The sequence below is a fragment of the Gymnogyps californianus genome, chromosome 5, assembly GCF_018139145.2.
Source record: "Gymnogyps californianus isolate 813 chromosome 5, ASM1813914v2, whole genome shotgun sequence".
Classification (NCBI taxonomy): domain Eukaryota; kingdom Metazoa; phylum Chordata; class Aves; order Accipitriformes; family Cathartidae; genus Gymnogyps; species Gymnogyps californianus.
In genome coordinates, this window is record NC_059475.1 from 776,550 (window position 1) to 789,492 (window position 12,943).

General features: G+C 50.7%; 1 protein-coding gene across 1 annotated transcript; it reads right to left on the reverse strand.

The window, feature by feature from the left end:
* Positions 1 to 10,307: 10,307 nt before the first annotated feature.
* On the reverse strand, positions 10,308 to 12,552 carry CHST14 (carbohydrate sulfotransferase 14). Its single transcript, XM_050896852.1, has one exon. It carries the CDS (start codon positions 12,494 to 12,496, stop codon positions 11,402 to 11,404), a length of 1,095 nt encoding a protein of 364 aa, XP_050752809.1. The 5' UTR covers positions 12,497 to 12,552; the 3' UTR covers positions 10,308 to 11,401.
* Between the last annotated feature and the right edge of the window lie 391 nt (positions 12,553 to 12,943).

Here is a 12,943-nt window from a genome sequence, read left to right on the forward strand (position 1 = left end):
GACGCCATCAGTGCATACTGAAGTCATTTGCTGAATGGGGCTTTAATACAAAGCATGCACTGGCAGCGCCGAGGAAGTTTGGAGGGATGGAAGAAATCACCCTCCTGCCTATTCTTCTAACGTGCACTAAGGAGATGGGAAAATCCAGGAGTTAAGGAGGTCGGCAGAGCCTCTCTCACCCTTCACATGGGATTGCCCCTACAAAATGCTTCCCGGGGCACTATTAAATACCCCGGGCAGGAACGCTGGGCACCCCTGGGTGCCGGGGACGCGATGCCAGAGTCCCCCAAGGGACCCATTTGCTTTTTTCACGCACAACTTGGAGAAAAGCTGGGAGCAGCCAGCCAGCCGTGGGATGCTGACGGAAAAGCACAGGGAAGCAGATTTTCAACACGATGCTCTTCTCCCTCTCCTCCCTCCAGTTATATAGGGATATTTTCTTTTCTTTAACCGCTTTATCAGTCTGTCTTTGAGAGGAAGCATTAGCAACATGTCCTACTTCACTGTAGCTGATGATCACTCCTGCTGGGAAGTGTAAGGCGATGGGTAATTCCCATCAAGGGAGAGCAGACCATGCTTTGGGTTGGAGCCGTGCCCGGAGACCCCGACACGACGATCATTTCCTTCTGCAAAACTGGGACTCCGTTCAGGTCGTAAAAATGACATCTCTGCTCTCAAATCTCTTCCACGTGTGCGCAGGGGTCATATCTGCTGAAAGGAGAACAAGTCGGTCTTTTCCCCAGGCGAATCCGACAAACCGGCCTGACCGTGAGCGAGCCGGCTCTGGCCCTCTCCGCTTAGCCATCAGCAGAGCTGTTGGCCCAAATCCGCCCTGAAGCCACGCGGAGAAGCTGTTCGAGGGAGCAGGTCCCAGCGAGGACAACCTGCACGTGGTGCTGGTGAAGCAACCAGACGGTGGACGGCCAAGAAGGTGTCCGTCCTGCAGAAGCTCCTTCAGTCCACCTTCATTGCAAGGGTTCAAGTGGAAGTTTGGTTGCTTAAAAGCCACTTCTGTGGCTTACCAATTTACTTGAAGAATGTGAAAAATCCTCATTTGATTTGAAGAGCTGGGTCAGACCCGGATCCCTGGGATGCACCAAGCCTGACCTGCCCGATGCCAGTTCTCCAGTGTCCCTTCCCAGCGTTGACTGAAAGCCCTTCGCCAAGGGACCTGCAGGAGTCGGTGCAACAAGCGGCTCGCGTGGGGCTGCATTGATCTCTCCTGCCGGGAGGGAGAAGATAATTAAGAGTAACCTCTTCAGGCACCACTTACCAGGAAGCCAGACATGTCTCTATCAGCTGGCTGGTATTGTTTGTGGCCAACCGTGGTCGGTGGCCGGCTCTCCTTGCGGCACTCGTGCGTGGACCCATCCACCCACCCCCATTAAAGGCTCCAGCTCTGCTTCTGCCACTTACCTGGGAGACCGCCGAAGCTTTAACAACCTGGGGAAGACCAAGCTCCCTCTAAGATACACAATCCTAAAGATATATATTTGGTTTCTTCTTTTGAGCTCATAGCCTATTTTTAAGCATTGCACTGATGCAAAGAGAAAGCAAGGTCAACACCTCATGGCTTGGTCTACTGCCAAACTCAATGGGTGGACACTGTACAACAGCAGGCAAGAGTTTTAGCCATGAATTTGCCCTCATTTTCCAATTTCTTCATATAATTTCTCGACGAATGGGAGTATTGCTGGACAGGTTTCTCATTAACCTGAAGAGGGCTGCTTTTGAATAAATCAACTGATTCAAACCCTATACAGAGGGATAAATCTGCATGAAGGGCATCTCTGCTTAATTTGGTGGTGCTAGCGCTGGAGAAAGAGCAGATGAGGTTCGTACAAGCTGTTTCCCTCCAGTTATAACATTCCTGATTTCTCCATTTGTGGCTCTTTCGAGCCAAAGGACAAATTGCCAAGAATAAGGGTATCTGAGGAAAATCGCGTGGAGGCACGTGGGCTCCCACAGAAGTTGTGTGACCGACAAGGTGTCTCCTCCTCCCTCCCGCTGGCTCTGGGCCTGAAGATATTTTGCTCACGATGCAACTTCCATTATTTCCATAGCAACCATCTTTTGTCAGGTCTCAAGACTGGAGATTTTTAACAACTCCATTTGCCAATTCAAGCCCCAGAAGGAAGTGGGCTGCAAAAGGAAAAAGTTCTCATTCAAATGCAAAATAGCTGCAATAATAGCTGAGGGGTGCGGGGGGGCCCATCGCTTGGGCACGTTGCTTTTCATCCAACCGTTCCTCCTGTGCTTGGTTTACGCAGTGTGAAAGAGCCTCATCCAGTGACACCTTTGACACTGGAAGCCACGACGTGGGTTGGGGCGCTCAGACAATGCCAAGCCCAGCTGGCATGGGCCTGAATGAGACTTCCCTCTCCTTAATGAAAAGATATTTCTTTGCTTCAATGCGAGCTTTGATCTGGTTCTGTCAAAACCACCCTGGGGTCTCTTGGGAATGTGCTTGATGCCTCCTAGCCCCCAGCCACTTCCTAGGCCAAAGAGGTCCTCTGCCCTCTGTCCCCTTCTTGCAAGAAGCATCAGCTTCCATCACGTTGTATCTCAGCTCTCGACAAGCCTAAAATTAACGTCTGAAACGTGCTACGAATGGGCTTGTGTGCCATCACACCGGGAAAAGACGCCCAAGATGCCAGTGCTGCTGCTGAGCACTTGGTGCAGCAAAACCCCAGCCCGCGGGGACGGGGCTCATCGCTTCTGCCCATCTACCAGCGCATTGGGGCTCTTACTGCTGCGAAATGACAGCTATTTTGTGCAAGTTTGCCGTCCTGCCTTCCCTAGCTCCTTGCTGGGATATAGGGACACCAGCTCATACCTGGCTCATTTGCAAATCAGAGTCATGGAAATCTTATAAGCCCTTCCAAAACCTCAGCCTAGAGGATCCATTGGCCTCATCCCTAATTTTTGCCCCAGAGGTCTCACTCAAAACAGCTTCGCCCTGCTTCCTAGGGTATGATGGCTATTTCTTCTCCCCAGAGACAACTAAATTCATCAGAGTCAACCTCCTGCCAAATAATTTGGCTGTTCATTAGAAAAAGTAGCAAACTAAGTAAGAAGCATTCTGTGCTTGTGCATTCACTTTTTTTGTTACCACTTACTTTTGCAGCAGCCCTTTGCGCCGACCTCTTTTCATTGAAGCCCTCTTCCTGTCATCTCCCAACACAAACCAGTACAGAACTGGGACTGGAGACAACCTCGATGGCAATGAGGGGGCAAAGAAGTGGGGCTGGCAGCTGGAAAGCAGCCTTCCAGGCAAAGAAGCGGGGCTGGCAGCTGGAAAAGCAGCCTTTCCAGGGGCTCCCCAAAAGGAAGCTGTCTCCTGGTGGCCAGAGAAACTTCAATCTCTTTCATAAAATCTCATTTAAAACCTGAGGGCGACCATGAAAACCAGTTCTGCTCCGAGCATCGCGTGGCTTCCCCAGCTCCAGCAGCAGCAGGCTCCGGCGCGGCGGGCTCAGGTCCGTGCTACCCGCCTCGCTGCCTGGCTGAGCAATTAGATGAAGCATCCTTTAAATTGTCGTCCTGCAAAAGAAAAAAAACCAACCAACCTGGGAAATGCAGACTTCCAAAAGGAGAGCTTTGAATATCCCACCCTTCCCCGCCACCTTTTATAATGCCTTCGACAATGGCTTCGCTGTCCTTTTCCGGGCCCTTTGTGGGTCTGCCGGCGATGTCGGAGCCCCGCCGTCTTGGCAAATCTTTGCTGATATCATTACCCACAACAGGGCTCTGAAAGCCTCCGTGATGTTTTCACTTGATGAATGTATTTTTTTTTTCCCCTTCGCCGAATAAACCATTCCGTGACTCCCGCGGTTGCTGGGGCGTGTGTATGTACACTGCGCCCGAGGAAACCCCAGCTCCAGCCCGGAGGCTGTCGCAGGCTGCCCCGCCGGGCACTCGTGTCAGCTCCAGCTGATTTTTCAAATCCATCTCCCGCTTGCTTTCTTTTTCCCCTAGGCACCCCGATCTCAGCAAAAGCAAAACAGGAAAGATGCCTGGTCTTTGAGACAACAGCAGTCCGACGCTGGAGTGCCATCCCAGCGCCTTTTTAACTCCACGTTTTCATCTTTATCTGCTTTGCTGCCCTGCATCTTTGTCCTGCATTGCAAGAGGGCAAGGCAGGGCACGCTCTGCAGGGGTGTTTACCTCATTGCGAGGGTGGACACCCCCGGGACACAGGCCCAGCCTTTTTGGGTGCAGTTTCACCGACAGAGAGCACAGGAAGCCGCTCTCTTAAAGAGCAAAGTCATGCCTGAAGCACACAAATAAAAAACACTGTGGTTTTCTCCAGATTTTCATCTTGCTGTTGCATGCAGACACTGTCTAAGCCTTGCACGTAAAAGCAGACCTGCAATAACACTTTTACATCCACCTGCAGAAAGAAAACAGTAGAAAGGGTAGACACACTCCAGACAAGCCAAATGCACTGACGGGATTCACACCAAAATCCTCCCCCACCAGATTCATTGGGGGAAGCCTTGTTTGACGCCAGGGAGGTCACAGTCTTGGGTTGTACGGCCAGGCCGATCTGCAAAAGATGTGGAAGAAATGAGGCAGGCTGTGAGCAAGGAGAGGGAACGCAGACGCTGCCCCAACCCACATCCTCAGCTGGTCTGGGGGGCATCTCCGGGTGCAGTCCAGCCCTTGCAGACCCCTACTCCTGCACTAGGCAGAGGGCTCCGGGACCACTCAGCCTCTGCCTGGGAGCTACAGGAGGGGAATCCAGACCTAAACGTGTCTGCAGAGGGACAGAGCCTCCCTTGAGGACATCTGGGACCACCCATCCATCCCAGGAGACGACGCCTTGCCGTACTGCTGAGCTCTGTCACTGATGACACTTGTCACAACATTACAGCTGAGAGGTTCATGCCTCTCTTTCTTCCAGTCTTTTAATAAAAAGTTCTTAGGAAAGCAAGCTGATATTGATTTGGCTTCATCCACAAATAAACTCTGCCCAAAAGAGCAAGACCGACTTTCTTGCCACTGCGGGATAAAAAAAAAGCACACCACTCATGCACACCCTGTTCTGCAGAGGGCTGAGCGTTTTATCTGTGTGAACCAGATAAGGGGGAAGCTACGGTTTCGTTTTAATAGCTTGTTGCATTTTTACAGTGCCTTAGTTCAAGGCTTTTAAGAGATTTTACAAACTCTGTTTACCTCTCAGCCCTTAGCCATGGGGTTTTGGCTAGGTTTTGATCCAAGAACCGTTTCCGTGGTCTGCTCAGAAGCATGCTGAAGGCAAAAAATCTCATTGAGGGACCCACCTCATGAAGCTTCCTCCATCTGGCAGCAAAATCTTGGGAAAACCACCCTGCTCAGTCTGACCCGAGCTCCAGCCCCAGCTCCCAAACAGTGTGTGCAACTGAATAAGCACCTCTAAAACCATGGGCAACCTCACCGAGAGAGTGTAGGTGTGAGTCCTTGAAAACACCGTGGGAGTCTCTGATTACAAGGAGTTCTTTCAGTACAGCTCAGACCCTCAATAAGAAGACACTACTGATAAGCCCCGAGCAGGTACGTGTGGAATACCGACTCCACCAAAATATCTCAGCCTCGTTATACACAACAGATCCATCGGAGACATTTTCTTTTGGCTCTTTCAAAATCCCGCCTGCGATGAAAGAAACGTCCCAAGGATGCTCGTGCTTCTGCATGAAACAGAAATGCAGCTAAAAGCAAGAGAGACGGTCTGCAGTGATTCTCCTCTGTCGTAAAGAAGGCTGAAAACAAAGGGGAGCAGAAGCAAAGCTGGTTTTATGCCTTGTGCAGGTATTAAAGCAGCCGTCCATGGCACTGCTTATTCCTGCCGTGTTTGGGAAAGCTTTATTCCCCTTAGATACGGGGTCATGGCTACCAGCCAGCAAGGCGACTGGCAGCGTTAATGCATTTACTTCAGCACCAGTGCCTGGCAAGGAAGTTGGTTATTTCTGCAAAAGCAATAGGAAAAGCCCCACAGGAAAGCGGAAAAAATCTGACATATGCCCTGGAGCTCAGCGTGGAGACCAGAGGGACCGTGTTTCAAACCCTTTTCTTTCTGCGAGTGGCTGACTGCAGCGACCCCGGTTTAGAAATTCAGAGACACCAGGTTGCGGATGCCAAATTTTAGCTCAGCGAGTGCTCCTCGTCACCGGAGCCGGCTCTGCTGCCGGCGGCTGGTGCACCCTCCCAAATCACCCAGGTTAAAGCCGCTTCTTCTGCATGCTGTGAAACCACTGAGCTTCAATACCCATTCCCAGCGTTGCACTGCAAAAAGCCAACCGCTTGGGTTTTAGGTACGCTGAAATGAGGCTTTGCAGGCATAACATTGGAATCGGTAAACAAGATGACACGTGAAACGAGATTTTTGAAACAGAAAAGGATCCTGACCTGTCCCGCTCCCTTGTCCAAAGGGCAATACCAAACCAGCAGCTCCGAATGCCGAAAATCGAATGGCTCTCTTCTTCTGCACCGTTGTAGTCCAAGCACAACGCTGAAGGCATTAAACATGTTCGCTGCAATTATTTAAACACCACAAAGACAGAACAGGGATTGATTTCGCGCGCCTCTCAGAAAACGCCCTACACGCTGGTTAATCGCCGGGAAACAAGGACCTTCCCTCCCACACGCAGAGGTTTTCCCACATGCCAGCAGTCATTCCTGATGGAAGTGCTCAGAGCTACAGCACTCCCAGCGCTGCAGGAATCGAGGTCTTCTCCATTGGTCACTCAGCAACGGAATGCACGCATCTCATTTCACAGGAGGATCACCTTAACCAGACTTTTCCACGAGCAAGTAAATCGATCTCGGGTGTAACAGATGAACTATGAGAAATAACCCAGGAAATGAATTAAAAAAAAATAAAAATCATGACAGGTTGCAATTGCCTACTTTTAGTTCTTTGTGCGGGGCAAGAATACGCTGGTTTGTGTTTGTATGTAGATAAACCATCTGACTGTAATAACTTCTAAAGCAGAGAGGTATCATAGAAATTAGCATGGCATAAATGCATGCCTGTATAAATAGGGAATTCTTTGCAATTGCATCCTCTAACGGTGAGTTACAACAATTTAGGAAGCTGGTAATTGGCCTTGGAAAATGTTGCTTGCTTGCTGTCGGGTCTTTTTTCCTTTCAGCAAAAAGAGATGTCAGCGAACTGGACAGACAGGGATACCCAGGACAGGGTGGAAGCCAGTACGCTGAGCGGTGACGGACAGTTAGCTTCTGATGCTGGATCATTAAATCCCTGAGAAAACGGATTTTGTGCCCCTGTCCTCTCTCCAGCACAAAACCTCACATTGTTATATCTATGTATGCCTCATAATATACATAATAATATAATACAACACAGAAATGTATTCCTGCCTGGGGTTAGGCACAACTGTTGGCAGCAAGCAGCCCCGGACGGAACGTGCACCGAGCGTGACTCTCCACCTGCAAATGAACCACGTCATGAGCCAGGTATTTGGCAACGTCAACTTGGGGAACTTGACTCTACGAGAGAGATTTTTCCCCGCCAGGCTCTTCATCCGTTGCCTTCGCTGATCACTGCATTTCCTAAACAAGTGATTAAAGCATCTGTAAAACACCTTGGAAGTTTCCCTGCAACTAGCAGCCAAGCGCTAGGATAAAACCCACCGTTAAGACGCCTTAGTCACCTTAGGCTGATGCAAATGGCCGTGAGGTGGAAAGGGCTGATTTCTTCTCTGACAGAAAATTATTAGCAGAGGAGAGTTTCAGCATCTGTGGAAATAAAGGGAGCTCGGTGCAAAAAGCATCGCTCCACGTCACAGCGGGCAAGCGCACGCGGCTCTGGACGTTCTGCCGGCGCTGATTCAAGGGAAAGAGACATCGTCAGCTCCCCGTCCGTCACCAGCACTCGCACGACGAGAGTAAAGCACTCGATTCCTTTCTGCAGCACCGCGTTAAAACCACAAGAGCTGAGAGCGACGAAAGGATGCAGTAACATAAATTCTCCTCTCAACTTTGGTGGAAGTGGATTAGCAGGTCCAAGGGTTAGCAGGGAAGGAGGAACAAGCACGTGCACATAAATGGCAAATCCACGAGCATGTAAAACGCTTCTTTGTTTGTTTGTTTGTTTTTAGGTAAGCAGGCTAAGGAGGGACTAGTGACAAAATAAAATAACGTCGTGGTACTTTAGAGGGAATCAGAATTTCTGCATATAACGAGGTGGAATTAAACTGCTGGAGCGTCTCCACATATCCAGGCATGCTTCTACAGGGAAAACCTGAGAACGGCAGGGTCAGGGCTAGGATTTATCAACACGAAATTAGAAAAAGCAAGTGAGGGAAATGCGGTGACAAAACGCCAATGCCAAAACCTCAAGTTATTTACTTGGGGAAGTTTGGGGCATTCAGTACAGTGTTGAGGCTTAATAAAATGTAACAATTCAAAAGAGAAAAGACCACCTTTTTATTCTGCTGGGTGACTGCAAGCGTGGAGACGGAAAGGTGGAAAAAGGAGCTGCCAAACTGGAACAGATCAGAAAGCAGGAATGTTAGAACAGTTCGATTAAACCAAACCAGTTTATAACTTTATGGTTTCCTCCTCGTTTGCACTTGAGCTGCTATGAAATCCCCTCTTCCCTGCTTTCGTAGATGTTACCCCTTTCCCCGCTCTCCAGGGCCCCGCAGAGGGCTGGATCCGGCTCGGCACCCCTCACCTCCAGCGGTTGCTGTCAGCTCTGGAATTTGCTCCTGATTTATTCCACACCGGAGAAACACCTGACAAAAGAAAGAAATGATACAGCTGCCGAGGGAGATTAGCTTTTGGCCAAGTAGGAAGGGAAAAAAGCTTTCTCAGGAAATTGTGTTATTGGCCATGGATAAGATGAAGCACCGCTAATGGAAACCTAATTGATTTTTCATATTTGCTGACTTGCAGCAAAGAGATAAGAAAGTCAAAGATAGTCCGTAACCTCGATCAAGTAAGAGAAATAAGGTTTAGAGGTACCTGACAAAATGCGCCCCGCTTCAGCTTTGGGGAGACTTTCCCACACTCCATACATTTTTTGACCGGTATGGGGCAAACTTCTGCCCAAGCTACGAGGTTTTGCAGGTTTTGCCTGCATGAAAACCCTCCTCATGGGAGGGTACCAGGAGGTGGGAGGCCATCAACGATATCCCGTAAAGGAGCAGGAGACAGTCAAAGAAAAGCAAAACCCTTCTGTGTGCAATAGATTAAGGGGACAAGAGACAAAAAATTTAATATAGAGAACAGAAGCTGCAGCAGATAAACAAACAAGCGGCACAAACCTTTAGAACTACTGAGAAATAAACATTTAATTAAAACCCCAACTGCTAACAAGCAGGAAATGTTCCCTCAGCTACACAGAAGCAGACAAAGATAGTAAAGTCTAACCAGCTTATTCCTAGTTAGAGAGACCTGAAGGTCAGGCTTAATTAAAACTCAGACCACCCCACCATCGGCATCTGTTTTACAAAATAAAATCAGATTCCCAGCTGGTATCTGGTGCCTTTGGCTGGAGAACAAGACAGATCTCCAGCTCTTCCAGCACCGGGCACCAAACATTCCTGTGTTGTCACCAAAATCGCTGGGGACAGACAGAAATTTTGGAGGTTTCAGATCGGGCACAAGGAGAGCAGAGCCAGTTTCTAACCTATTTTTCGTACGGGGTAGGTGGCTGCAGAGGCAAGGATGCAGCCGGGAGCTGAAGTCCACGAACGCCCCAGTCATTGCCCTCATGCCCAGCCACAATCAAAGGTAAAAAATATCAGTCCACTCCAACCGTGCTTGGCTACCGACTTCAACAGAGGGAGACAGTGATTTCGTCGGGAGTTTGTAGCCACAGTAAATCTATTAAGTTACTTAAGTCCCGCCCTAGGCAGGATTTTTCATCCCACCGCTTTGAGTTTGCTTGGATGTGGCTCCATGCCCTTCTTTCAGACAATTTCACAAATCCTAAAGAAAACACCTTAATCTCCCTTCCCCCTTTTTGAGAGATTAATCCCAGGAAACCACCAGCTCCCCGCAGTATCCATAATCCATCCCTACCGCTTTATATCAACTCCACAGCAATCGGGCGCCTATTTTGCTGCTGACTGCTGCTTTTCACCTAATTGCCCGCGTCACGTAATCGCCTCGTCGTTCGGCTCGGGCGCGTTTCTTTCTCCGCTCGTTACCGCTGCTCTGGCACTTCAAACACAAATTCATCAAGGCAGGAACCCGCCTATTCATACCTTCACGCCATGGCTTAGCGCGAGGGGCAGGCAGCCTCTCCAAGAATGCAAATAAACACTAACATGGAAGGAAAAGCACAAAGCAACAGACTAATTCATATAAAAACTTTATTAGAAACGAGGACACAGCCTCCCAGGAACGACATTCTGCGTTATCTCCCAAACTTTTACAATTTAGCAGCCGTAATTAAATACAAGTAGCTACAAAAACGGTGTGCACATCTATAAAAGAAGGGAGAACTAATCCTCGAATCACCGTTGTTTCAAACATGGCCAGAGAAAGCATTTTGCCACGGTGGTTTGCACGCACGTGGGCACGCAGACGCCCACCGAGGCTGTGAGCTGGCACGCTGCGGGTGGGTTTTCTTGTTGCTTTCTGTCCTAGGAACCAGGATGGGTTTTGATCTTATCAGAAGTCTGTATTGCTTTCGTTCAAGGAGAGAGAGAGCAGAGCGAATTGTTATGGCTTGATATTGCATCTGATATGTCATGCTGGGTAAATAGTTGGTACTTTCAAATCTTAAAATTGCACAAAAGTGAATATTATCCTATCACTAGTTTTACTTCAATGGTAAATAATAATTAATAATAATAATAATAAAATACAGAGGTACTACTGTCACAGAAAAAAAAAGACCAGTCTCATTTAACCACCATCTACAGATGAGAAAATAAAGGATAAATAGGGCCTAGTTTATAAAAGCCTTTTCTTCTACTCATACCCAAAAAACTACCTCCTGTGTAATCCAGGATCAGTTTTAACAGCGCTAATTTTTAGCGCATCAACCACTATGATTGCAATTCAGCCGCATACTATTTAGTACAAAACACCAAAAAGGAGGAAAAGATACTTAAAATATATCCATTTCTCAGTTTCCTTACAGCTGTTTTCCATGTCGTGCCATAAAAAAGAATTTAAAGCAAAATAGATATACAAAAGCTACTGTGCTCGTCAGCGGCGTATGTACACATTAAAATCAGAACAATACAAAAAGTATTCTAGTAGCAAAAGGCAATATATAATATTTTATATAAACAGTGTTTGAAAAGTATAAAATTAGGAAATAATGCATAGAAGAGCGTGTTTCACAGGCCCTGCAGCGACGCGTTATTTGCAGCAATGGCTGCATTAGCAAATCCTTGCAGCGAAGGCAGAATTTACACCAGATTCCGACATGAACAACTCATTGCCTGCAGAATTCGCTGGTTATGTTGGGAAGGGGGTAGGCAAAGAGGGAGAAATCCAGGATATATTTTGGTAAGAGCTCTTTTATCAGCCGGCGTTGGGTGTTGCACAGGTAGTAATGGAGCGTTTCTGCCGTCACGGGCTTGTACCACGACTGCCGTTCAGGGAAGCGGATGAAGGAGGGCGACTGGACTCGCTCCAGGACGTAGTTGGCGTCCGCATTCAGCCGCTCGTAGGAGCCGATGAAGTCGTACCTCACGGCGCAGGGCTGGCACAGGTTGTAGATGGGCATCCAGTGCTCGTTCATCCTCTCCGCCTCCTCGTCCAGCAGGTACCGGAGAAACTCGGAGAAGGTCACGTCGTCGCCCGCTGAATTCCCCCCGTTCTTCCGATACCGCCTGACGATCTCCACCCCGTACTTCTGCTGGTACTCCTTGATCTCCCCAAATTTATTCCTGTAGGCCGACAGCAGCCTCTCCATGGGGTTTCGCACGAAGATGAACTTGTAGTAGTTCTTCAGGCGGTAGCTGATCTCGTCGGGCTTCATGTCCCCCAGGAACACCAGGTCGCTCTTGTGGTCCATCTTCAGCTTGACGTCGACGCTCTCCAGCGCCCCGTCCAGCACCTTCAGGATGCGTTTCCAGTTGGAGCAGGCCACCTTGGGCACGTAGCAGTACAAGAAGCGGTACTTGTCGCTGACCAGGAGGTGACGGAGGACCGTCCGCCGCTGACCGGCCGGCAGCTCCCAGACGCTGCGGGGCATGGCCCGCTGCCCGCAGACGGCGCGGATGGTGCGGTTGCGGATGTCCCGCAGCACCTCGTAGTCCAGGTCGCCGGCGGCCTCCTCACCACCGCCGCCGCCGCCTCGCCCGGCAAGCTCCCCCGCCGCCGGGTGCAGCGGCGGCGGCTTCACCTCGGCCAGGATGCCCTTCTCGATCATGAGGAGCAGCCCGCTGGAGGCCAGGATCACGCCGAACATCAGCATGGAGGGCAGCAGCACCGTGCCGCCTCCAGCCCCCCGCGGGCGGGACCGGCTGCGGCCCGAGGCGGCCGCCCGCCTCACCTCCCCGGGGAAAGGGGGACGGGGGAACATGGCCTCGGAGGGGGTCGGCCCGCCGCCGCCTCAGCCGCCGCGCCGCATGCCGGGGGTGGAAGGCGGAGGGGGGGGGAAAGGCTGACCGGCGGCTCCTCGCCCCGGCTGCCGGCGCCGTGAAGCGAGGCGGGGCGGCGGCCGGCAGTGACGGCCGCGGAGGGCGGGCGGCGGGCCGGGGGAGGCGGCGGCCATTTCGCGGCGGCTCCGCCCCCGCCGCTCGCCTCCCTGACGGGGAAGGGAAGGGGAAGGGAAAAGGGAGGGCGAAGGAGGTTCCCCCGCCTCGCCCGGGGACCCGGGCCCCTCGGGCGGCTTCGGGAGGGGGAGTGAGCCCGGCCGCCGGGTGTCCAGTCCCGGAGGGATCCCGGCAGTGTCAGTCAGGCCCCGGCATCGCTGCCTTTAGCAGGTGTCTGAGCAACGCCCCACGCTCCCCTCTCCCCAAAACACGTT

Excerpts from the sequence above, each read along its gene's own strand:
- CHST14 (XM_050896852.1), bottom strand. The coding sequence starts at position 12,496 with ATGTTCCCCCGTCCCCCTTTCCCCGGGGAGGTGAGGCGGGCGGCCGCC.